This window comes from Lutra lutra, chromosome 12 (assembly GCF_902655055.1).
Source record: "Lutra lutra chromosome 12, mLutLut1.2, whole genome shotgun sequence".
Lineage (NCBI taxonomy): Eukaryota > Metazoa > Chordata > Mammalia > Carnivora > Mustelidae > Lutra > Lutra lutra.
In genome coordinates this window covers 93,111,319-93,136,535 of record NC_062289.1, presented here as the reverse complement: position 1 = coordinate 93,136,535, position 25,217 = coordinate 93,111,319, and the positions used below count along the sequence as shown (strand labels likewise).

Here is a 25,217-nt window from a genome sequence, read left to right as displayed (position 1 = left end):
GAACACTTGGCTCCCTCGTTTCCTTTCTGGGCCTGGCTCCTGGGAACGCTTAGGGATTACCTGGCTGTTGGGGCCTGGCTGGGAGTTGGCTGGCAGAGGGACGCATGGGCCAGGATCTGCTAGGGTGTTTTCAGGCTGTTGCCTGCTTTTCTCCAGAATGTCAGGTGATGTGTCATCCCAAGTGCTCCACGTGCTTGCCCGCCACCTGTGGCCTGCCAGCCGAGTATGCCACACACTTTACCGAGGCCTTCTGCCGTGACAAAATGAACTCCCCAGGTCTCCAGTCCAAGGAGCCCAGCAGCGGCTTGCACCTGGAAGGGTGGATGAAGGTGCCCAGGTACTGTGGCAGGGAGCCTCGGGCTGGGGCAGGTGCTGGTGAGGACGCCACCCCATCATAGTCCACTTGGGAATAAGGGTTATTTGGAGACAAAGGCACTTGACAAACCGCCGGTCTCAGAAGGACAGTCTGACCTCCCCTCTCTCTTTCTGAAAGTAGGAGATATGATCCTGTGTAAAAGCAGCCCTCCCTTTTCCAGGAGGAAAGGAATATTATCACCAGAGACAGGGATTCAAGCCTTGCGGAGAGAACTCTGCAAAGAACGCTTGTTAAAGTAACTCCTTATCTCCCTTTCGCCTCCCATAACATTTTAGCTGCTTTTTCTACAAGGGTAGAAGGACGCTTTGCCACCCCTGACACAACGGCCCTGGCCGCTCCCATTCCCAAGCTTTCCACGGGAAGCCTCTTAACTAGGACTCCGTCTCGGTCTTCCCACCACCACCTCCTCCTCCCCGCGACTGTGCTCTGGACTCCACACCTTTGTTCTTGTGCGTCCCTGTTTTCCCAGGAATAACAAGCGAGGACAGCAAGGCTGGGACAGGAAGTACATTGTCCTGGAGGGATCCAAAGTCCTCATTTATGACAGTGAAGCCAGAGAAGGTAAATTAATAATTCAGGGGGAAGTTTCATTGCACGTGGTTGACCCAGGTCTCCCAGTCTCGGCGTGAAGGCTTTGTTTTTTGGACTGCGTTGCAAGCCTTCTACGATTTTCCATTTTTGAAAATTAAAAAGCGAATGGCTTGGCTAAAGGTTATTGGTACGATACTCACGTCTATAGGTCTCCCCTCTGAAGAACCCGCAGGGCGCTGCCCTGAAGATTCTACCTGCTAATACACCTTCAGAGAACTTCTGCCTCAGTCAACTAACCCATAAATCCGCATCGTCATCCGAAATTTGACTGTGCTACTCATCTGACACACTTTATTTTGTTTTTATCTTCCCTCTCCGCCTTCTCTGCACACCTTTCTCCTTCCTCCTTTGTTCTCGTGCGCCTCTCTTTCACGCATACTGTCTCTCTCGCCCTGTCTCTCTCTCTCTCTTTCTCTCTGTGTTTCTCTCTCTGTTTCTTTCTTCTTCTTTTCTCCCCTTGTTCTTGTTCCTGTTCTTTTGGTTTTCTTTCTGCCCTTCCTCTTTGCACCAAGCTGGACAGAGGCCGGTGGAAGAATTTGAGCTGTGCCTTCCCGACGGGGATGTATCTATTCATGGCGCCGTTGGTGCTTCTGAGCTTGCAAATACAGCCAAAGCAGGTGAGGGGAAGCAGCAGAGCCCGCCAGGGGGCGCGCTGGGCTTGTTCAAGCAGCAGGGGTAGAAGGGGCCACCCTCCTCTGCTCGCTGTCTTAGTGGGGACTGGGACTTGCGTGCTTGGCGGAGGATCTCTGACACCCCAGGGCCATCCCTCCCGCTGGGATTGAAGGAAGCCACAGCCAACCCCTGCTCTGTCCGATCCCCTAGATGTCCCCTACGTACTGAAGATGGAGTCTCACCCGCATACCACCTGCTGGCCCGGGAGGACGCTCTACTTGCTGGCTCCCAGCTTCCCCGACAAACAGCGCTGGGTCACCGCCTTAGAGTCTGTTGTCGCAGGTGGGAGAGTTTCTAGGGAAAAAGCAGAAGCTGATGCTGTGAGTATGAAGACGGGCGCTGGAGCTTGTCTTTGTAACGCGGGCTGAAGTGGGAACTGACCTGGGTGCTGGGAGCCCTGTCGCTGCCTCCCCAAAGGGTGATGGTCCGAGACTGTCGTGACTGGGACGCTTGCGGGACCAAGACATGGGCTCTGTGCCGGCTTGTCTGGCATCACACGCCCTCCCTCTGCAGCCCTTTAGAATGGGGGAGTCAGAGCCATCAGCCAGCTCTTGGGGCGTGACGGATTTTGGTCATGGCAGCAGATATACTCATAAGGCGATCCTCTCTCTTGTTTACTCTGATGAGTTTATTTGAAGACTTGAGTTGCAAGCACTTGGCCAGGAAGCAGCGCAGAGGTCTGCCGAAACCATGCCAACTCGGGGAGGGCTTTTCATAACCTTCTCCATAGCTTCCACGTGATCTGCTCTTCTGTAGGCAGGTTCGGGATCCTACTTCTCCCTAAGACGGCAGAGCCGTGGGTGTGCCTTGACTGGCATCACTCCTCCTGGAAAGTTCCAGGATACAACAGGGCTCCGTGCTCACTGGTGTTTTCTCCACCAAAGACCAAACACTGGGCTCCTAGTAAACACGTTCAGTATTTGCAGCACAGACTTCTTAACCATGAGCCTCTGGGGAGGAGCTCAGCTCCCTGGGTGGACCTGTTTTGATGATTTGTTCTGCGGTTATCTGTGTGAGCCGTTTATTGAAATGCACGTTACTATGTGTACACTAGGGTTGCGACCGTATTCCCTCCGAGCTTCTGCCTGCGTGGGCTCAGGTAAAGATTCAGAGGCTTGCTGCTTCGCTGCTGACGCTGTGCTTTGTCCTTGGGCTGCTGCCTCGAGGGGAAGGAGCCTTCCACGTGGCTTATTAACCCTCTGCGCGTAGCGTCGGTTTCTCTCCTACCGCAGAAGATCTCTCAATGTCTACTTCACCCATTTATTTCCGTGTCCAAGCCGAGGCGTAACTCTCATGCTAATTACCAGCCACCCCGGAGATACCAGTAACTCAGATCAGAATATGGGGCAAGCCGAGAGCAAATGTGTGTTTCTGGTGTTTTCTGGATGAACCTTACTTTCTTCCTGGCACCAAACTTTTCTCCGTTCTTGCTTTTGTCTCTCTGGATGATTTGGTCATGAACAGTTCAAACTTACTGTGTCTTTTTTTTTTTCTTTTCTTTCTCTCTCTCTCTCTCTCTTTTTTTTTTGGGGGGGGGGGTTCCAATATGAAAAGAAATTGCTTGGAAACTCCCTGCTGAAACTGGAAGGTGATGACCGTCTGGACATGAACTGCACACTGCCCTTCAGTGACCAGGTAGCGCTGTCCTCTGGACGCTGGCTGTCACCCCCGCGGTCATGAGAGAAAGGGCTCTTGCTCTTCCTGCTCCACAGGGTGGCCGTGGGGACGTGGTTATGCTCACGCCCCGCCTGTGGACTTCTGTTCCTGCAGGTGGTGTTGGTGGGCACTGAGGAAGGGCTGTACGCACTGAATGTCTTGAAAAACTCCCTCACCCACGTCCCAGGAATCGGAGCGGTCTTCCAAATTTATATCATCAAGGACCTGGAGAAGCTCCTCATGATAGCAGGTGGTTGGCCAAGGGCGTGGCACTTTCTTTTCATTGTCAAGGGAAACTATTTGAGAGCCAAGTGTCATGCCTATGAAACATAAAGGCAGGCCTTCCTGGTGGCAGATGGCAGCCAAAGTGGCTCTTTCCCCGGGTCCTTGTTGGTGCCAGAACTGATGGCGCTCTCGACTCAGATTCGTTCCTGTGGTGGCTGGTGCAGCTGTTATGCCAAGTGAAGAGTAGTTAGCCTCCAAAGTCTCATTAACGACAGACCCTTTGATGCCATCGTCATGGTGACGTCAACACCACCGAGAGCCAGGACTTCTGAGAGCTTGCCTGCTGTTAGCGTGTGTCCTCTTACTTCTCTGGAACCCCTTGGAGACCCTTGGGCTTTTCCCCACTGTTAACATTTTGCCATATTTTTACTCTCTTTCTCTACAAACACACATGCACACACACTAACTGTTGAACTGAGAGTCCCTTGCAGCTGTGACCCCGAAGTCTTTAGCATATCAGATAAGAATGAGAGCATTCTCTTCACAACCATGGCAAAATCTCTTTCACAACCATTTTCTCTCTTTATTGGTGGTCCTTTTTTTTTTTTTTTAAAGGGGAAAACAATAATTTGTTGGTTCAATGTTCAAAAACATCCATAGCCAGGTCTTGTTTCAGATGTGGCTGGATGGATCTGGAGGCTGAAAGAATGCGGTCAGGAACTGGCCTTTCCTGGTCTTTCATTCTCCCTCTCTTTGTCTCTTGTTTCTTTTCTTTCTGTTCACTTGCCTCCTTTCCCGTTCTTCCTTTCCTTCCTTCCTCTCCATCCCCACCTTCCTCCCTTCCTTCCTGACTTTATTCTTTAGAGTGGTTTAAGGCTTACAGCAGAATTGAGCAGAAAGTACAGAGAGTTCCCGGATGCCCCCTGCCCCCACTGTCACCATCCCCACCAGAGGGGCGCACTGGACATAACCGATGAACCCGCAGTGACACATCATCACCCTGGGTCCACGGTTTCCATTAGGGCTCACTCTTGGTTGTGTTCCTTCCATGGGTTTAGACAAACATGTTGGGGCTCGGATCCACCACCGGCGTATCACATGGGATAGTGTCACATGGCACTGTTTTTGTGTTCAAGAACTTTAACCCTTGCTGTGATGCGGCTGTCTGGTAGGCTGCCTGGAGTCCGATTTTACCTGTGGCTCCAATAATGTCCTTTCCGATATTTTCCCCCCACAAGGTGTGATCCCACCCCAGGTCTGCATTGCATTTAATAGTGTCCCGTTAGTCTCCTGTCATCTGGAATGGATTTTTGTCCTCCATGACATTGACATCCTGGAATAACGTCCAAGCCTGTTGTTTTACAAAACGTCCCCTCGATGTGCCTAACCCAGCCTCCTCTTTGCGTTGATGGGGAGTAGGTTTAAAAGTCCAGCTCATGCCCTCTGATCTTACGTCGGCAGATTTTTTTTTCATCCCAGAATCTTGACCAAGAGGCCAGATGTTTTTCACTGTAGTTCTCAAACTTGGACCTGAACCATGTACACAGGATCTGTGGAAATCTGTCCATCTGCGTGGCCCAGCGTGGCTACTTGGGTGGAGAAGTAGAACTGCCTTCCCTGCCTCACACTGACCTCGAGGCTCTTCCTCCCCCTGCAGGAGAAGAACGGGCTCTGTGCCTTGTTGACGTGAAGAAAGTGAAGCAGTCCCTCGCACAGGCTCACCTTCCTGCCCAGCCCGACATCTCCCCCAACATTTTCGAGGCCGTGAAGGGCTGCCACTTGTTTGCTGCCGGCAAGGTGAGCTCTCCTCGGGGCCTCCGCAGGCGGAGTGTTCTCGAAATCGGCTCTGCCCTCCTTCCGACAGGGCTCATTGATTTGACCTTGAAAACTCTCTGTCCTCTTAACTGGGTGAAATTTCTGTTGCTTTCTTTAGGTACACCAAACAATTTGTATAGCCATGAAGTTTGCACAGGCTTTGAGTCTAAAGGAAACGTCAGAGAAAAATGAGGATAAAATTAACAAAACTAAAGGATGACCCCAATTCAAAAAAACTGTGTATGTGTGAGTGTACACATGAGTGTGTGTGTGCGTGTGTGTGTATGATGGAGTTTTTTTTTTTCTTTTCTTTTTTTTTTTTTTTAAAGATTTTATTTATTTATTTGACAGATAGAGATAGGCTGAGAGGCAGGCAGAGAGAGAGAGAGGAGGAAGCAGGCTCCCCGCTGAGCAGAGAGCCCGATGCGGGGCTCGATCCCAGGACCCTGGGATCATGACCTGAGCCGAAGGCAGAGGCCTTAACCCACTGAGCCACCCAGGCGCCCCTCATTTTTTTTTTTTAAAGTAGACTCCACACCCAGAGTGGAGCCCAGTACGAACTTGAACTCATGACCAGACCGCTGAGACCAAGACCTGAGCTGAGATCAAGAGTCAGATGCTCAATCAACTGAGCTACCCAGGCGCCCCTAGTCTTTTTTTTTTTTTTTAATCTAACATAGAATCCCACATCCGAACTCGATGAAAAAATGTTTTATTACGAAAATTTACAAATTCTGATTTATGACATTTATATAATATAAAGTCAGTTCCTGGTAAGTCAAGTTAATTCTTTGGTAGCTAATAGCATATTGATTTTGGTACATACGTACATTTGTTTGCCTGCTTCTTTAAGGAAACATTTTTTTTTTTAAGATTTTATTTATTTATTTGACAGAGAGAGAGAGATCACAAGTAGGCAGAGAGCTAGGCAGAGAGAGAGAGAGGGGAAGCAGGCTCCCTACTGAGCAGAGAGCCCCATGCAGGACTTGATTCCAGGACCCTGAGATCATGACCTGAGCTGAAGGCAGAGGCTTAACCCACTGAGCCACCGGGCACCCCAGGAAATTTTTTTATTAAAAAAAATTAAAAGCATTTGTGGGTGCATACACATGAGCATATATAATTTTAATGAAACCTAAATCAAGCATTTGCAGACTCCCAGAGTCTGCTGGAGTTCTCCTACTGAAAGCCACTGCCTTTCCCTTTTCAGAAGACTGCTCACTGGGTATTTGGGATTTAGTCACTCTTAGCCAGCTTTTACCTAGCGCATCCCTGGTACTTGACTGAGCCTTCAGAGGCGTTTGTGCTGAGTGAAGGAAGACCAATAGGGGAGGGATGTGGTGGGCCACAGGAACCTCCTGAGGGGGGCTTGACCTTGGCTATGGCCTTGGCCACTGTTCTTGAGGACTTTTGGTTTCTGAAACCTTCTAGCTGTGGGGCTGATGGCATTCTTTATTAGTCACTTACACAATGGTTGGGATTAACTGTGGCAACAATAAAAAGAGGACAGACTATAAAGGAAGAGGATGGCTGGCCTAGAAAGGCGTGGATTTGCAAAGGGTTCTCGGAGGAGCTGAATCTTGAGGGACTGAGAAAAGGACAATGCTGGATGGACCCAGGATTTCCAGATAGGGGCCCGGGAAGGAAAGATGTACTTTTTCAGTTTTAACAATTCTTTTTAAAGAGAACATTTCTTTTTTAGTTTTTGTCTCTCCTTTTTTCTGCTTTTTGTTCTTTGTGCATTTTTTATCCCTAATATTAATTTTTCTGGATCTCTTATTTGTCTTAATTTCATCAGCTTTATAGTGATTTTACTAATTTTTATAAAGCAGCAGCTTCGGCCTGTACTGATTCTTGCTTTGCTATCATTATCTTATCATTAACTTTTGCTTTTTCCTTAATCTTTGTTTTTCCTTCCTTGCTTTTTCTCTGGCTTTCTTCCATTGTTCTCGTTCTAATCTCTGGTTTAGCTAATTAATTTTCAGGTCTTTTTTCCTAAGGTAAGCACTTTAAGGCCATACATTTTCCCTCTTACTACAATCTTACTGTGAATTTTCATCGTTACACATATTTTAAAATTTCTTGTGATTTTTTTCTGTGAATGATGAGTTACCTAGAAATGGGCATTTTACAGTGTTGGAACTACTAAGAAATAGGTACATTATAAAATTATAACATCTAATAATATAAACATCCACAAACTTACTACCCACACCAAGAGTTAGAATATTACTAATACTTCCCATTTTCTTTTGTATTCCTTTCCTCTCCCATCCCATTTCATTCCACCTTGACCTTGAAAACTGGATGTCCTCTCACTGGGTGAAATTTCTGTTGCTTCCTTTAGGCACACAAAACCCCCCACCCACAACTGCTGACCTTCATGTTGGCACTGACTGGAGAAGCTTCTTTTTGCCCTTGGTGAAATGACAAAGATGTGGTATTGGGAGGTGAAGTAAGAGTGATTTAGCCATTCTAGAAAAAGAGAACTCTACGTACACAGATCTTAGCTAAGAACTTTTCTCTTTGAACCATAATCCTTAAAATTCTTGAGGTAATTTCTACTGCCTTCCTCCTCCCTCAGGGTAAGATTGTCGGAAGGCTCTGTCTCTAGCAGAAGGCGCAGGCACACCAAATGTGTGTGGTGTCAGGTGATTTCCAGAGGCCTTTGCCAGGTCTTTGTTAAATCCGTGGTTCTTACCAGCGGCAATTCTGATCCTTAGGGGATATTGGGCAGAGTCTGGAGACATCTGTGGTTGTCACAACTGGTGGTTGTACCACTGGCATCCAGAGGGGAGAGCCTAGGGTTGCTGCTAAACATCCTACAATGCACAGAGCAGCCTTTGGCCACAGAGAATTACCTGGTCTCGTGTCAGTAGTACTAAGGGGGAGGGGCTCCACTCTAAACTGGCATTAAGTTCCTAGTTCTGCTGTGGAGCCAGCAGACACACCAGTAACCCTTTTTTTTCTCTGTTTCCCTGATTGCTTTCCAGATTGAGAACGGGCTCTGCATCTGTGCAGCCATGCCCAGCAAAGTTGTCATTCTCCGCTACAACGAAAACCTCAGCAAGTACTGCATTCGCAAAGTGAGTCCTGGGCCTCGCCCAGCCTGCTGGGCCCCTGCCTGGGCTGGAAAGTGTGCTGTCTCCGGGAACAGTGTGTGCCTGGTCCCGTCAGCCTGGGTGACCTCCAGAGAGAGAGACAGACAAGCAGACACACCCTTCCTTCCTGGAGGAAGCTCCAGAGCCCTAAGGAGCTGCAGTTTTCTCCTCTCATTTTCTTTCTCCTGTCTGTGAGCTGCCTCTCCAGCCAGCCCAGTGGATTCGGCCCTTTGTTAAGAGAGAAAGGAAGCAGGCTGGTGGAAGAGACACTTTTAAATTAGCACGAAAAAGGAAGGCGATCTCTCCGAGAAGCTAGCAGTCCCTGGCGACACTTATCAGAATCTTTGTCAGATCCTAGACATTTCTATTAACTTTTGGAAAAGCCAGTGCTTGCTGTGTTCCTAGATGTAATTAGAGAGGTGATTCTCCTTGGAGCAGAGCAGTGGTGGTGGGGACTACAGTGTGGACAAGTTGCACATTAGATCATTTGCCTCGTTTCCAGAGGCCAGCTGTTGTCCCTAGACTAAGAAAGCACCACCTGTTGTAAGCGTAATTTACTTCCGGTGCCTTCACGATTAGTCTCAAGTGAAATGAGGGATGAATATATAAGGGTCATTATGTGTTAGGGCAACAGTTTCATCCTGGGTGGGCGGTTCGTTTGTTTTATTTTACTGAGCACCTACTGGTAGCAGAGACCGAGCTGGCTGTTTTCCAAATACTTCACAACAGTTCTAAAATGCAGGGGTGGTAATTGCCAATTTTCAGGCAAGACCATCGAGGCCGGCTGAGGTCCTGTTGGGAAGTTGAGACCACAACTGAGGTTTGATTTTTCCCTTTCACTGTATCATGCTGCCTAAAAGTTTCCTCATATTTACCAGGTCCTCAGTAAACAGCAGTGATGGTAGTGTGGGTTAGGTTTTGAACTCTTAGCTTTAGGAAAAGTCTCAGAAATCATTGCTTCTTTATAATTCTTGGCCACCTTTTGAATAAGCATGTCTAGGTTTTTGAAAATACTAGGATGGGCCTGAAAACAAGTGGAATTAGAAAGCTGATTACTAATAGAGATGACAACAATGGTGACGAGAATAATTATACAGGTAATGTAGGTTCATGGTAAAATGTAGCTCACAAAAAGAAGGAAGCTAAAACGACTCCCTCCTACCAGCCCTGTGTTTTCTAGTCTTTTTCCTCAGATAAGAATTTATATTCTTAAAGATCTGTCTTTGAATGCAAACTTCTCATTGAAATGGTATCTCTGACTTTTTTTGGCTGCCATTTGATATTTTCTTAATCTGGGGTTGCAGCGAACCCAGAGGTAGCAAAGGGATTATTAGTCTTCATGGGGGACACGAAAGGATTGAAGTGTTTGTGCTTTGTGTGGCCGAGAACATGAACAAGTCCAGAGGCGACTGTCTCTAAGGCTGGGGAAGCGGAAGAGCAGTGGACATGGGGCTGCTGTGTGTTAACTCACATCCTCCTCTTCTACCCTCTGTCTTAGGAGATAGAGACCTCAGAGCCCTGCAGCTGCATCCACTTCACCAATTACAGTATCCTCATTGGAACCAATAAATTCTATGAAATTGACATGAAGCAGTACACGCTTGAGGGTAGGGCCCAAGTCGTCCCCCTAACCGCCCCCACCACCAGCCCACACTCTGCTCTGGCCTTGCCACCAACTTCTCCCTGATGCCCCACTTCTCACCTGCCTTTACAGAATTCCTGGATAAGAATGACCATTCCTTGGCGCCTGCTGTGTTTGCCTCCTCTTCCAACAGTTTCCCTGTCTCGATCATGCAGGTGAACGGCGCAGGGCAGCGGGAGGAGTACCTGCTCTGCTTCCACGGTGAGTCCGTGCTCCCTGACGGCCGCTGCCCTGAGGGCTTGCGGGTGCCAGGAGTTCCCGACCCCCACCAGGGCTCTCACCTAGCCCGGCTCCATGGTATTCTTTCCTGAGAACAGCTGCTTTTTTCCTTCTCTGCCCCTTGCTTTCTCTCCCTTTCCTTTCTCTCTTTTCCTTTCCTTCTTTCTTGTGGGTTTTTTTTTTTTTGAAATTTTTCTTCATTCTTTTTTATTCCTCCTTCCTCCTCCCAACCCCCCATCCCCACAGGCAATCTCTGGGTCCTCCTGTCTCTTCTTCCCTGTGTCTTGGTCTCTGTTTCTTCCCTTTCCCTTCTTTCATGTCTCCTGTCTCTTCTTCCTTCCTTTGCTCCTTCTTTCCTATCTCTTTCACTTTTCTTTAACACATCTCTAAGAGATGCGGCTCAGCAAAGGTCCTCAGGTTTTAATGATCCAGTTAAATCCGGCTGGTGGTCCCCTGGGCTCAATCCCTTATTCTTCTGGCAAAGTGTATGGTGTCATTGATACTGCTGCCTCTGACTGGGCTGATGCTCCTGTGATGCAACTCCTTGCAGAATTTGGGGTGTTCGTGGATTCTTACGGAAGACGTAGCCGCACAGACGATCTCAAGTGGAGTCGCTTACCTCTGGCCTTCGGTAAGTGAAGCAAGGTACGGAGGGCTCTATTCTGCCGGCAGCCGGCATCCTAGGAAAGAACCACAGGTAGAATCCTTTTTGGTTCACGCCCTACGCCTGCGGTTTACGTTAGACACCAAGTGCCATAGGTTGTAGTCCCAGGGTTCAGGGCAAAGCTGCTGACGCTTGATGAAAAACTGCATAAGCCAAATCCACCAGCCTTGTGAAAGATTTGTCAGATTTCTTCCTGAGAAAGGAGAGCGTTCCCTGCGCATTTATTTAAATCATTTCAAAGGCTGCAGAGTATCCCGTGGGATAACTGAACATGTGTCAATCTCACCAGTTATCATCAGGCAGAGCACGTAGGTCATGCTCGTTCTTTCCTAAGTGTAAACAATGCTGTGATGAACATCTTGCACTGATCTTTGCACACTTGTCAAGTAGAATCTGCTGCTCGGAAGCCCTGAAAGTGGAGCTGCTGGGTCACACAAAAACATCCATGTACATAAACACACACATATGTACAAATATGTCCACACATATTGGTGTAAATGCTCTGAAACACTGTTATGGTAAAAATACCTATCAAGGCTATTTGGTTTCTCTCTTGCTGCCTAACAAGTTCCAGAACTTGTTATGGCCAAGACTACAACCTATTATTGCCCAAGATGCTGAGGCTTGACTGGACCATTCTGCTTCACGTGGTACCAGTGGGGGCACTGGGATAACTAGAAAGTCCAAAATGGTCTCACAAAATGGTGGCCAATTGGTATGAACTCAGCTGGGGCTGGGGCCTGGGGGCTGGAGGCCTTGGTTCCTCTCCACATGGGCATCTTCCAGGAGTGCAAAAGCGGAAGATGGCAGGCCTTGTTGCTTCCACCGTAACCTACTGGTTAAAGCAGCCACGGGGTCAGCCTAGATTCAAAGCAAGGAGGCTCCGCCAGGCCTGAGTACCAGGAGGCATGACTCATAGTCCAAAACCAAAGTCCTGGTTTACCACAAGGGATAATAGTGATAATCTCCTTTTCCTTTTAAGACAGAAAAGCCTCCTATCAGATGCTAGAGCTTCACTGATACTGTGATATAAATATGTAGTATTAAGATGAGAGATATTTAATTATCTTTGAACTCAGTCTTTAATTCTGCACATTTTCAAAAAAAAATTAAACAGTTTAAAAAGGTATACAGTGTAAAGTCTCACCCAGATAACCTGTCTCCCCAGTTCTCCATCCCTACTCACCCAAGTAGGGGGGAAACTTTTATTTTTTATCCCTCCAGTGCTTTGTGCAAATACAGATGCATAAGAAAATATATTCTTATCCCCCCCACTTTTTTTTTTTTAAATCCATGTGGTGCCACACTTTACACATTATTTATTCTGAATTTTGCTTCACACACTAAGTAAAACACACCTCAGGGTTTTTTAATGTATCAGTACAGAGAGAGCTTCATGCAGTTTTTATAGCTGTGCAGAATCCCACAGACGTACCATAATTTATTTAACTGACCCCCAAAACGTACCCTGGATTTGGTTCCCATCTTCTGCTCTGACAACATGGCAGTGAGTAAACTTGGACACGCCTCGTTATGTTGGCACACGGGTGTATGCATAGGCTAAATTATTTTAGGTGCAATTGCTGGGTCAAAGGTGGCATTGCAGCCTGGTTTTGATTTCCTCTTTTAACCCTTCCTTGTTCCACGCTCTTCTTCTGGGGTAACCATGCAGCCTACAGAGAACCCTATCTGTTTGTGACCCACTTCAACTCACTCGAAGTCATTGAGATCCAGGCACGCTCCTCTCTGGGGTAAGCATTGCCCTTTCAGGCTTTGGAAAGCTCAGCTGTTGGGGTTGGGGGTCGGGGCCAAGTGTCTGTTTCTTCCCATCCTACCTAGCAACAGAGGTAACCTAAATATAACCTCTCATTTGGGACTCCTTAGGACTCCTGCCCGAGCATATTTGGAAATCCCAAACCCACGCTACTTGGGCCCTGCAATTTCCTCAGGAGCGATTTACCTGGCCTCGTCATACCAGGATAAATTAAGGGTCATTTGCTGCAAAGGAAACCTCGTGAAGGAGTCCAGCACTGACCACCACCGGGGCCCGTCCACCTCCCGCAGGTACCATCCTTCTCCTCTTCTTCATTACAGGAGGCAGAGTGCTATTCTCTAAGGTAGAAGGAAATTGTGCTAAGCTTGTCAAAGGTCTTCAAGCTCAAGCCACTCCTTTCTTTGAGCTATAGCAGGACAGTGACTCAGTCCTTCTCGAGGATCAGGAGAATTTTTAAATGCCCTCTTGGAGAATGTGGGCGGAAATGTCTGGTCTTTCTCTGTTGGGTATTTTCGGTGGCACTAGAATGGATCACTAGAATGTGTGTGTGTGTGTTGGGCAACCTTTAATGCTCAAAGTCAGCCAGAGTTGAGAGACCGAGGCCTTCTCAGATTTTTCCTGGGCGTTTGCAGGGCCTTGCCTGTGTGTGTGTGGCTTTCTAGATTCCTACGAATATATGGGACCATTTCAAAACGCCTTATCAACATCTTATTCCCAGATCGCCTTTCGAGTGTTTTAGCCAGCCTCTTCCCCAAATGGTATCACACTGTCTTAAGTATTTGCCAGGTTAAGTACTTGCTGCTGATTGTTTCTGATGAACATCTGGGGATAGAGCTTTTCTTACGAGGAAACCCTGCGTCAGGTCAGACGGGGACTGTTTGCTGGGGCCACGGCTTTGTGGGGGAGCATCAGTCCTGATCTCCCTCCTGTGGCTACTGTGGTTACGGGGCTGATGGTTTCAAAACTGCCGTAGTTTTGGAGAGAAAATGTTGAGGTCACGTTAACATGTCACAAAGCTTGTTGTCCTTACGGAGGTTCAGCTATTTTTTACATAAATGCTCTTGCTGTTTGAGTCGTTGCAAGTCTTTGGTTAATTTCCAGAGTTCTGGAAAAGGTGATTTAGACACTCGTTGCCAGTGTTCTGGTTGCTTTTATGGAGGAATGGGTTTTCGGCAGTCCTTACTGTACCATTCTGGAAGCGTTCTTCCCCTTTTGAATACAGCTGATAGCACCCTGCGCACATTCTTCTGGACCTTAATGTATCTTGGAGGTTGTTCCAGGTTAGTATCAGAAGGATTTCTTTGTTGTTGTTCTTGTTGTTTTTTTCTTTTTAATGACTACGTACCATTTATGCCTTCATGTGACCTTTATTTAACTGCTCCCTTATCAGTGCATGTTTAGGTGGTTCACAGACGGTTGCTGTAATAAATTAAATGACTTTGTGCTTATGTCATTTGGCATGCTAAGAATCTATCTGTACGATAAATTCCTGGAGAAAAAAATTGATGGGCGACATCAGATGTCCATTTGTAATTTTGATTGATGTTGCTGAGTGTTCCCTGAAGTATATTCATTTGTAATCCTACCAGCAGTGCATGGGAAGTGGGACTGACCTTGTCTTGACACAGAGGTTTATGAGCCAGATCCAGGTTGATGGACAGGTTTGAGATGTGTAACTCTAAGTTCTTGGTGTACAGAGAAGTTCTGAGATGATTTAACCCAGGGGAACATTTAATTGACCTAGGATTTAAATTTTCTGGACTGCTATGTCTGTCTACCCTGTAAAGAGTTATGTGGATCCCTACCATGTGCTAGACACAGTATCTGGGGCTGGGGATCCAGTGATGATTTTATTCTTAAGGGACTCTTGCGTGCGACGAGGTGGCCGAGTGGTTAAGGCGATGGACTGCTATTCTTAAGGGACTCTCAACATGATGGAGGAACTAGCTCTAAGATTTAGAAGGTAGCTTAGGTCTTGGAAAAGAACGTCATAAATCTAATATTTTGAGACTATGTCCTAATGAATAGTTTTTCTTCTGTTGAAATACAAGACTTAGGGGCAACTGGGTGGCTCAGTGGGTTAAAGCCTCTGCCTTCAGCTCAGGTCATGATCTCAGGGTCCTGCTCAGTGGGGAGCCTGCTTCCTCCTCTCTCTCTGCCTGCCTTTCTGCCTACTTGTGATTTCTGTCTGCCAAATAAATAAAATCTTAAAAAAAAAAAACCCCAAAAAGGAGAAATACAAAAGTTAGTCTAAATATGTGGTCAGTGTAATTTTAATCCCAGGCACTTCCTAGAAAGCCAGAAGTAGGAATAACCAGCAGTTCCTAGCTCTTGGCTTGACCCTGCCTCAGAAGCAAATGCTCAAAGGACTATAGTTCTCTCCTGCAAATGTCCAGATTTTCTTTAAGTAATTTCCAAGTCATGTCAAGAACAAATCAAAGTACTGTAATTAGATTTTTTTTCCTCTACTGACTTACTAAAACGATGGCAGGCACCTTTCTTTTGAGACTATATAGTTTCTCTGTAAGAAGTTGCTTATTCTGTGGTTGAAAGGGGTTCTCCAGTGCCTGTGAACGAGAGGCAGAGACAGTCCTGTTGCTTTCCTGCTGTGGCCAGGCACATCCGGAAAATAAGCAGTTAGTCCTTGCTTATCTCGTGGCCTATAAAATGGTCTTCTTATGCAGATTGCTTTGGCAGGTCAGGATGCAGAAGGCCGGCCTGGCTGAGTGTGAGTCACTGCAAGGCCTCACTGACCTGGTCTGTTTAGCAGGGCAGGAAATGTAACTCTTTGCAAAAACAAAATAAAACAAACAAAACCCCCATAACACTGGCATGGGAGATCATTGGTCATTAATGGATACAGAGATGGAAGATTGCCCACTTGGCCTAGGATGATGGGTATTTTCTTTCATTCCATTAATCTAAGCTGACATTCCAAATGGTCTTCCTAGAGACATCCTTCTTCCCCTGGGCATTGAGTACCTTCTCACTTGCTTTATGATGGGCCCCTGTGGACACACATTATAATTTCCCTTCCATTACAAATAGGCTTAATGTAATTCTCCTACTTGAAATTTATTTATTTTTGTCTTCCACATCTTAAAGCCACATGACTAGAGAGGAATATAAGCCTTATTTCAAGATGTTGAAATCTCAGTTACCTTAAATTTTTCCACTGGACATGTAGCATGCACGGGGGTGGGGGGCGGTTCTGGCTTTCTGGATATGTTGTCTGGAATCTTCATAGTTAGAATTGCACAGGGAAACCAGAGAGTCACATGAAAATCTTCACAATGAACTGATCACTTATCAAATTATCTCTACTCACCTTTCTGTTTCACTATTGTGCAGGAATAGGCAAACTTTTTCTGTAAAGATACATATAGTACGGGGCGCCTGGATGGCTCAGTGGATTAAAGCCTCTGCCTTCGGCTCAGGTCATGAACCCAGGGTCCTGGGATCCAGCTCTCTGCTCTCAGAAGGGAGCCTGCTTCTCCATCCCTCTCTCTCTACCTGCCTCTCTGCCTACTTGTGATCTCTGTCAAATAAATAAATAATAATAAAAAATCTTTAAAAAAAAAAAAGTACAGGTAGTAAATATTTTTGGCTTTGTGGGCCATATGGTCTCTCTTAATTATTCAGGTATTATTCTGTGAAAGCTATAGACAGTGCATAACCAGATGGGCATGGCTGTGTTCCAATAAAACTTTATAAAAACGGGTCATCTGTCTGGATTTGGCCCTCAAGCTTGCTCTATAGAGTCTCTCCTCCCCCAGTAGGTGTCATTGCTTTTCTTGTTTCTAATTATGGGCATTGACAAAAGTGATTCTGGCAGTTAGATCAATAACTGAAGGAAACAACAACAAGAAGTTTGGCCCCTTTCAAAGAGAAGGATTTAAATATCAAGGATTAAGATAGGCCTCTGGGAAAATCAATAACACTCTCAAACAGTTTTGAAGAAATGACTTTGACTCTACTGCAGAAGTCCAACATTGATGGAAAGTATGTCATTGAGCCTATTAGCATACTGTTTTGTTGCAAAAATTAGAGCAAGATAAATCAGTATGTGATTCATGCTTGGCTCATTCTTAGAATCAGCATGAAATTCCAATTGTAATTTAGATTTTAAAAATAACAAGGATAAATTTACTTTCCTGATTTCTACTTTATTTTCTGCGATAAAGCCCCCAATCAATCAAAATATGTTTTCCAAGTAATATTCTCTATAAAATGTACCCATTTTAGGTAGCCCTTTTCCTAGCCCTGATTGTGCTGAGCTGATGCGGATTGAGTACTTTTTCTCCTCATTAGAGTGGGAAGGAATTGAGTCAGTTCTGTTCTGGATCTTGCTTCTGTTCTGGATCTTGCTTCTTCAGAGAGAATGGTTAGGGCTGTATTTGCTGAAATCTTCGTTTGAAATACCCAGGCTGGAGCTGGGTAGAGGTTGGATGGGCCATATAGAAAGGCGCAGTGTTTTCAGTTGTTTGGTTATTACTATCAACCTTTGGGGCCAGGGACATGTTTTGCGCCAACTGTACTATTTTTATTTGTCCTGCTCAGTTTTCTAATTCTGTCATGTCTGATCCCTACACCTTTCATTCACATCAGCACTGGGTGCCAAGGAGGCTTGGAAAGCCACCTGGAAAGAGAGGTGACCGAGCACCAGGCTGAGGAGGGGGACAGATAGGGCTGCTGACAGTGATGAGCGCAGGCTTTCTCAAAATTGCTCCCTTGTATCAAGGGTCTCTTAGCAGCCTCAACCCCTAAGAGAAGACTTCCTTCTGTGCCTTCTAGGCTCTACAAAATACTAGGTCGGTAGGATTACAGGGTGGGGATTAGGATGTCAAACTGACCCGCGTCAGCTTCTTAGCGCAGGCCAACCCCCAGTCTGTCTCCACGTTCTCATCTGAACGGTGGGGGTCATGCTTGTTCCTAGTTTGTGGAGCTGTTACCAGATGATTTAATGAGTCAGAACACATTAAGAGTTTAGCACACAGTAGGTACTCAGTAAAAACCTGCACTGAGACCAGGAAGTTGGTTTTCTTTTGTCATCTTTCTTTCCCTGTCCTCACCACCAGAAGAAAACAAAATGCCCCAAGAACTCCAGGTGGGATCTTTTCTACTAAAGATTGGGGCATGGGGGTTGCTCAGAGGAGGAAGATGCTTCTTTGGGGTTATGACTTCTCGGCTCCACACCTCCCTTCCCTGTTGCCCGCAGCCCCAACAAGCGAGGCCCACCAACGTACAACGAGCACATCACCAAGCGTGTGGCCTCTAGCCCGGCACCCCCCCCGGAAGGCCCCAGCCACCCGCGAGAGCCAAGCACACCCCACCGCTACCGAGAGGGGCGGACAGAGCTGCGCAGGGACAAGTCTCCAGGCCGCCCCCTGGAGCGGGAGAAGTCGCCAGGCCGGATGCTCAGCACGAGGAGGGAACGTTCCCCTGGGAGGCTGTTTGAAGACAGCAGCCGGGGCCGGCTGCCTGTGGGAGCTGTGAGGACCCCACTGTCCCAGGTCAATAAGGTGAGGCACCATCCTGAGGCCAGGGGAGTGACCTGGGGAGCTGAGGGCCCTTCAGGACCACTGTTGGGAAAAAAGGGGGCGGGGGGAGGGACACTCATAATTCAGATTTTTCAGGACATACAGCAAGTTCAGGAAGTAAACCTATTTCAGAAGAGGCCTTTCTAAGCAAATGGATGATGTGTACATGTCTACCTCAAAATGGAACAGCTACCTGAGGGTAGATCATTCCCTTCCCCAGACGCAACCAGTGTTAGCAGTTTCTAGAGATATTCTATGCATATAAGCAAGTATGTATATATATCTTCCCTTCTTAAACAGAAATGATAGTGTACCACACAAAGTTTACGCCTTATTTTTTTCAGGCACATATACAGATACACACGTACATCAAGAATTAGTTTGGAGGGCTATACAGAAATTGGGAACAGTGGCTGCCTTCTAGAACTTTGAGCCTTTTGAAATCTTTAAACCATATGCATCTATTCTCTATGTAACTTTGTAAGTTAGTCAATGAAGAGATGGCGGGAGGTGTTGAAGCCAAGCAGGGGGTTCCCCATGAGCGGGGGGTGGGTCTGAGTGCTTGGTGCCTCCTTGGCAGGCTAGCCAGTTCCAGGGCCTCCCTCTGGACAGCACAGTCGCCTTTCTGTCCCTGGGGGGCAGAGAGGGGTGGTTTTCTAGATCACATTCTCCTCATGCCACCTGCAGATCACAGTTGGGACCCCTGCCAGTCAAGCGGAGGAAAAGCCCGTCAATGTTTCTTCTTAGCCCCTCTGACTTACCGATAAAACGGGTCCAGCGTATGTGTGTTTAACAGAGATCCATCCAAAGCTTTGGAGAATTTTCTGTGATTTTCATTCCCTGATGAACCCCAAGCTCCGCAGTATGGCTCTGCTCGCTGGTGCCAGCCTGGGCGGCTCTCGGTGTTACCGGCCGCAGGGAGATCAAGCACGGCACGTGTCCTGCCGGGATCATTCAGGGCAAGCCCAGGGACTCTTGGCCCCCTAAGCTAAAACTCCTCCTCCTTTTGCTCCTAGGTCTGGGACCAGTCTTCAGTGTAAATCTCAGCCAGGAAAACCAACTCCTCATCTCAACCTGCAGGAAAACACCACTCTAAGGAACTCCGCTGAAGGGGCCCCCGGCACCCATCTGCTCAGCCACCCCAAGGCACAGCTGGGCCCAGACCCGCCTCCGTGCGGACAGCCCGCATCCAGGGGGTGCAGGGGCCGAGCTCTTCCGAGCTGCCAGCGCCTTCCTGCAGTCATCCTCTGTGCACTTTGTTACTCTTTCAGAGCATTCATCAACTTTTATACCTAGCTCTAGCCTGTACCGGTTCATCAGAGGAAACCAACCTGCGCTAACTACAACGTGGTTAGAATCCTATTTAATAGCTACTTTAAGATCCTAGGGTTGGTTGGATTTCCTTTTTTCTTTTAAAAAAAAAAAAAAATGACAACAGAATTCTTAATAGATTTGAATAGCAATGTATTTCCTGTTGTAGTCATTTTTAGCTAGATCACACCATCAGGTCTTTGCTCCGGAAACGTATTGTGGAAGAGTCCCCGCCAGTTGGCTAACCTCCTGCGCTCATGTAGGTTCACTCTTGTCCCAGTCCATCCGCGCAGATGGCCCTGTTTGACCCAGGGTGACATCTTAGCCAAATGTTTACTGTTCTCATTGCCTTTTATGGCCTTGACGACTTCCCCTCCCACCAGCTGAGAATGTACGGAGGTCATCGGGCCTCAGCTCGGAGGCAGTGACTTGGGGCCAAGGGACCTCGAGGAGCTCTCCCTCCCTGCCCCTCAGCATCATCTCCCCAGACTGCTGTCCCTGCTTTCCACGTAGCTCTGGCCAGGAAAGCATGCAATAGACTTGCTCGGAGCCCAGCATTAATGAGTCTCTGGGTCCGGGAGGGGACCGGGGGTGCCCACCTCCTGTCCACGACAGTGTGTTGTTCCCCACCCTGGGATGGGAAGAGACCCGTCCGGGAGTTCTGCATGGCGGTTCACTGCATGTGCTGCCCCCCGACCTGGCTGCCCCCCTTGGGTTGCTCTTCTGATGTACTAGTACATACCATAGCTCCCGCCGAATTGAGACCCTCCGACCACTTGCCAACTCACTGGCCACAACAAGCTGCAGTCTGTAGCACTGAACAAACAAAAAAACCAAACGCTCAAGCCTTATGACCAGAGAAGGATTTCAGCAAACCACCACCTCACACCCTCACACTTCCCTGACTCCCTTGTGGATGACTCTGTGTTCACACAACATCCAGCACGGTTCTACCCCACAAAACTGTGACTTCCCAAGTGAGCCTTTCCCTAGGGCTAGCTGAGGACCAGGAAGTTCCAGAGCACCGCGGCCCCTCCTTTGCCTCTGCCGGGGTCAGGAGGTCCTCCCTTAGGTGCCGCGCAGCTCACACGGTTTCTCGCCGCCCGCTACCAGAAGGCAAAATTCCCGGCAACTGGTCAAGAAGCAACCCAGAGGCTCTGCAGTTGGCAAGCTAACGAGCGGCCTTACTTCTGCCTTTAATCTCCCACAAGGCACCTCTTGCTTCCGATTCTGCGTGACTCTTAGGCATGCCTCGAACAACCAAGGCACATCCTAGGGAGGCTGAAAGGTAGACCTGTTTCCACCACCGCAGGTGAACGTGACCACATTGCAACCCCACGTTGTCCACAGTTCAGATCACTTTCCAGATTGCGACCTGGCCCAAATCCCAGCTCCTTCCTGCTTGTCTCTTAACCTAAGTGCTTTCTTGTTTGGAACGCCTGTGTCCCTCCCTCCATGTTGTTACACCCTTGGCAGGTGTCACGCTGTTGTTTTATGTATTGCTTGGCGTCTTTGGGGTCATGCTGCATCCCCTCCCCTCCCCAGGGCAGATCAGACTGAATGTTTGCTGAAGTTTTTGTCTCTTGGTCCACAAGTATTTGGAAAGGTCACTGAAAACTGGTCTTTCAGTCTTGGCATTTCATTTAGGATCTCCATGAGAAACGGGCTTCTTGAGCCTGGAAAGTGTATATCGTGTGTCTCATCTGTGAAATGCTTCCTGCTATAGAACTAGCTCAAAAGACTGTACATATTTACAAAAAACTTTATATTCGTAAAAAAAAAAAAGGAAATTGAATTGGTTTCTACTTTTTTATTGTAAAAGGTGCATTTTTCAACACTTACCTTTGGTTTCAACGGTGGTAGTTGTGGACAGCCATCTTCACTGGAGGGTGGGGAGCTCCGTGGGACCACCAAGATGCCAGCAGGAAATACCGGACCACGAAATCGCAGTCAAAAGCTTATTAGCATAAGTAAGATTCTAGGTCTCCAAAAGTACAGGCTTTTTCTTCATTACCTTTTTTATTCAGGATGAGGAAAAGAACACAAAGGAACAATTCAAGATCCACCTGGAGAGGAATGAACTTTGTTGTTAAACAATAGTGAAATAAAGCAATGATCTAAAATGTTTGCTTTTGTGCAACGATCTCTTCTTAAGAGACCACAAAAATCCCAAGTCTTGGGCCTGTGTCACCACAGGGTTGTTATCATGGCATGGGACCTTGCTTGCTTTTCTCGTGGGGTCGGAGGTGCTTTTTTTCTGGGGTCAGGGAAGGACATAGCTCCAAACACACTTGCTTTCCTGGCATCAAGCGGACTGGCAGCATTCTCTTCCAAGAGTGAGACCTTGTTGAAGTTTAGTCATTATTTCCCAGTGAACCGTGAACTTGGCAGGTAGGTCACTTTATAGGACTGCGGAACTAGAGAGCTCCTAATGCAAACAGGCCATTCTGAAAGGCTTGAGATTGGATTACCTACAATCCAGTTCTATAATATTAGCAGCTAACCAAGAAAACAGGTCACCTTAAAATCTCTCTCATCTCTTATAAGGCCCTGGGGATTTTAATGATGTAGAATTCCTTGGAGGAGTTCAGATCAAGGTAATTTAAAATATAAATACTTCTATTTTTAACTAGATGGATTTTTAGATTCTGTGAGGTAGATTTTTTCCGTGATTTTTTAGTTTGTTAGTATAAACTCTGCTTGATCTGGACAAACATTAGTGTTGGCAAATGGTGATTTCTTTCATGGTTCCTGTTGCTTTTACTCTCCTGATTTTTATTTTTTAGTGAAGTAATCTGACCACAGTCACAATCTTACTTGCAGGGTCGTATCTGACATGGCTTGTTACAGGAACCATAGTTGCAATTCTGTTCTGCTTTACTCTTGGAGATAAAAATCTGCTAAAGGACATAACTATAAGAAGGGAAATAATTCAGGGGTACCTAGGTGGCTTAGTCATTAAGCCTCTGCCTTCGGCCCAGGTCATGGTCCCAGGGTCCTGGGATCGAGCTCTGCATTGGGCTCCCTGCTCAGGGGAAGCCTGCTTCCCCCTCTTCCACACCCCCTGCTTGTGTTCCCTCTCTTGTATCTCTCTCTCTCAATGTGTTAAATAAATAAAATATTAAATATTAATATTTTATATTAATATTAAATATTAATACTAAATAAATAAAATATTTTAAAAAGATAAAATAAAAGGAAATAATTCAGAAGATGAAACAAGTAAAAATGTTGGAACCTTTCTTTCCTTAAAATACTGGGGAAAGTCTATTAAATATCAACCAACCTTTTCAGTTAATGAGAATTCTTGACAGCCAATGGAATACTTCAAAAGCATAAACAGTTTGGTTCCAAGTTCCTGAAAGCTTCTCTGGACCCTAAGGAATGACCCCAAAGAAACAACAGACAATTACTCAGCCCACCATAAAATGAGGCCCAACCTTCCATACTGCAACGACTCCTTTTTTCCCCCAAGATTTTGTTTAGAGAGAATGCACAAGGGAGGGGCAGGGGGAGAGGGAGTAGCAGGCACCCCACTGAGCAGGGAGCCCGACACAGAGCTCAAGATCCCAGGATCTTGAGATCATGACCTGAGCTGAAGGCAGACGCTTACAACTAAGCCACCCAGGCGCCCCACCTCTCCCGTTTCTTAAACAGAATCAGACATGTGTTCTGTGCTTACAACTTAATTTTCATGAGACTAAAGATGCTGACTGCATAGTAAATTTCAGACCATGAAACTTTAGGATTTGGAGACTTAGGCCAAAAAGATAATTTGCTTGATAGGACTGAAGTTTTTCTTCAGAACTGGGCCTCTTGAATCTGATTTACTCTAGCAACTGTCCATGCAGTTTTAAATCTAAAGCATTAAGACTAGGCCTACAGGAGTGGGAACAGCTAAGCTTCGGCTCCTAGTAACCGCTGAATCGGCCCATTCTGGTGGTTCTAAATCACTGCACTTTGCTCCCCTCCCCTCAGGATATCTGACAATGTCTGCAGACATTTCTGATTGTCAAGACTGGCATCTAGCCGGTCCGATGGTGTATGGGGCAGCCCTCATCCCCCACTAGGCTCCTATCGGGTCCAAGTGTCAATAGTGCCAAGGTTGAGAAACCTTGGCCTGTCCTGGTCAGATTTCTCTCTGGGCAGTTTAAACAGTGCTTATGATGTCTACAGCACAGAGACTGTGGCACCAGGCACACAATGTTTATATGAGTGTTTTATCACTTGCCTAATCAAATATTGCTTTATTTTCCAAAGCTGGGGAGGGTGAGGTAGTGGAAATACAGTACAGTGTTGATCACTTGGCTTTCCCTTGAGTCTGTCAATGATTAATGGAACTCCGTTTACCTGGAAGGGCTTGTTGGAGGTAGAGGAAAGAATTTTGAAAATGACTTTACTATTATATGCAGCTCAGTCTGTCTTTCAGAGAACCATAAAAAAGAAAAAGAAAGTTGACTCACGGTACAATTTCCCAGATGAGATGGGTGAATTCACTCCAGGGGCAATAGAAAAAGTTGCGATGAGGGCTGGCATCCTCATCCCTGCAAAGGCCCATACTGAGGACAAAGAGGACAAAAAGACTATGAGTGGGAGCTGACCAGAAACAGAGCAGGCCCCACAGACTGGGAGCTCTGGCTGCTCCAGCTTTCGGACCTTCTCCGAGGGTCTGACTCAACCGCACTGCTGGCTCTCAGGAAGGCCCTACAGATGTTATTACAACAGGAAGGATGACTCAGGCTTTAGAAGAGATGCACATGTACTCGTAACTTCCTTATTTTCTCCTGAAGACAACTGTCATTGGTGTTCTGGGTTAGAAGGCTCTGGCTTGTTCCTCCTTCCTGGTTTCTCTCTCCAAGAGAGGTGCTAAGGAGGGATTCTTTAGAAGCTGGATGGAGGGTGCCTGGGTGGTTCCGTGGGTTGAGGCCTCTGCTTTTGGCTCAGGTCATGGTCCCGGGGTCCTGGGATCAAGCCCCATGTCGGGCCCTCTGCTCGGTGGGGAGCCTGCCTCCCTTCCTCTCTCTCTCTCTGCCTGCCTCTCTGCCTGCTTGTGATCTCTGTCAAATAAATAAAATCTTAAAAAAAAAAAAAAAAGCTGGATGGAGATGTGAGTGGTCTATAGAGTTGGATCCTCATTAATTCATTCAAACTGTTCACAAACACTGGTGGAGAATCAGGTACTGGAGAACTGGATGCATGTTCTGAAATTAAACTGTGTGCATCTAGAAATAATGGGAGTTGAACCAAATGAGATTTTACTCTTCCCTAAGTGTTGTCTCTGACCTCAACCATGGATGAGATCACTGTTATGTTTTTGGGTTTTTAATCTTGGCTTTTGGAGTTTGTAAGTTTCCTATTTGAGCGAATTGAGGGGCTGGCATTTTTTCCTTTCTGGACTCCTGACTTCCTGTTTGTGGCCATATCCCAGCCATGTTATAAAGGCTTTGGAGCAATCAACACTAAGGGAGCCTGAAGATCATCTAGTGCTAGTCCAGCCCCTCTCATTTCTCAGGGGAGGAAATCAAGTGAAGAAAGGCTGTGTGACCTGCCCAAGGTCACCTGAACTGGATCAACATCCCTAATCTCATTCCAGCATTGACATGCTGGGAAGGGATGGAGCGGGGAATGGCA

General features: G+C 46.9%; 1 protein-coding gene and 2 long non-coding RNA genes across 11 annotated transcripts in view; 1 reads left to right on the top strand and 2 right to left on the bottom strand.

Annotated features, from left to right (window-relative positions):
* The window catches only part of CIT (citron rho-interacting serine/threonine kinase), a 162,952-nt gene extending 141,239 nt beyond the window's left edge, over nt 1-21,713 (top strand). For 5 of the 8 annotated variants that reach the window (XM_047696794.1, XM_047696800.1, XM_047696795.1 and 2 more), the window contains 16 exons: nt 157-337; nt 846-937; nt 1,480-1,584; nt 1,790-1,959; nt 2,694-2,738; nt 3,194-3,274; nt 3,410-3,545; nt 5,178-5,317; nt 8,329-8,421; nt 9,935-10,043; nt 10,151-10,279; nt 10,848-10,928; nt 12,634-12,712; nt 12,846-13,025; nt 17,954-18,257; nt 19,292-21,713. In XM_047696794.1, the coding sequence (XP_047552750.1) occupies nt 157-337; nt 846-937; nt 1,480-1,584; nt 1,790-1,959; nt 2,694-2,738; nt 3,194-3,274; nt 3,410-3,545; nt 5,178-5,317; nt 8,329-8,421; nt 9,935-10,043; nt 10,151-10,279; nt 10,848-10,928; nt 12,634-12,712; nt 12,846-13,025; nt 17,954-18,257; nt 19,292-19,315 (1,949 nt within the window). In that variant the 3' untranslated portion in view covers nt 19,316-21,713. The remainder of the gene's footprint in view (nt 1-156; nt 338-845; nt 938-1,479; nt 1,585-1,789; nt 1,960-2,693; nt 2,739-3,193; nt 3,275-3,409; nt 3,546-5,177; nt 5,318-8,328; nt 8,422-9,934; nt 10,044-10,150; nt 10,280-10,847; nt 10,929-12,633; nt 12,713-12,845; nt 13,026-17,953; nt 18,258-19,291) is intronic. The other 3 variants (XM_047696801.1, XM_047696799.1, XM_047696797.1) reach the window with 1 other exon arrangement.
* Nucleotides 5,311-20,398, bottom strand: LOC125081900 (uncharacterized). Its single transcript, XR_007121817.1, has 3 exons — nt 20,329-20,398; nt 19,037-19,349; nt 5,311-5,501 (listed from the first exon to the last, which is right to left on the bottom strand). It is a non-coding gene; the product is annotated as an uncharacterized LOC125081900 (long non-coding RNA).
* On the bottom strand, nt 21,475-24,589 carry LOC125081899 (uncharacterized). Of its 2 annotated transcripts, XR_007121816.1 has the most exons (4): nt 24,266-24,589; nt 24,050-24,145; nt 22,873-22,963; nt 21,475-21,600 (listed from the first exon to the last, which is right to left on the bottom strand). It is a non-coding gene; the product is annotated as an uncharacterized LOC125081899 (long non-coding RNA). The 2 variants fall into 2 exon arrangements; XR_007121815.1 differs by having other exon boundaries at nt 24,050-24,589.
* Nucleotides 24,590-25,217: the final 628 nt, after the last annotated feature.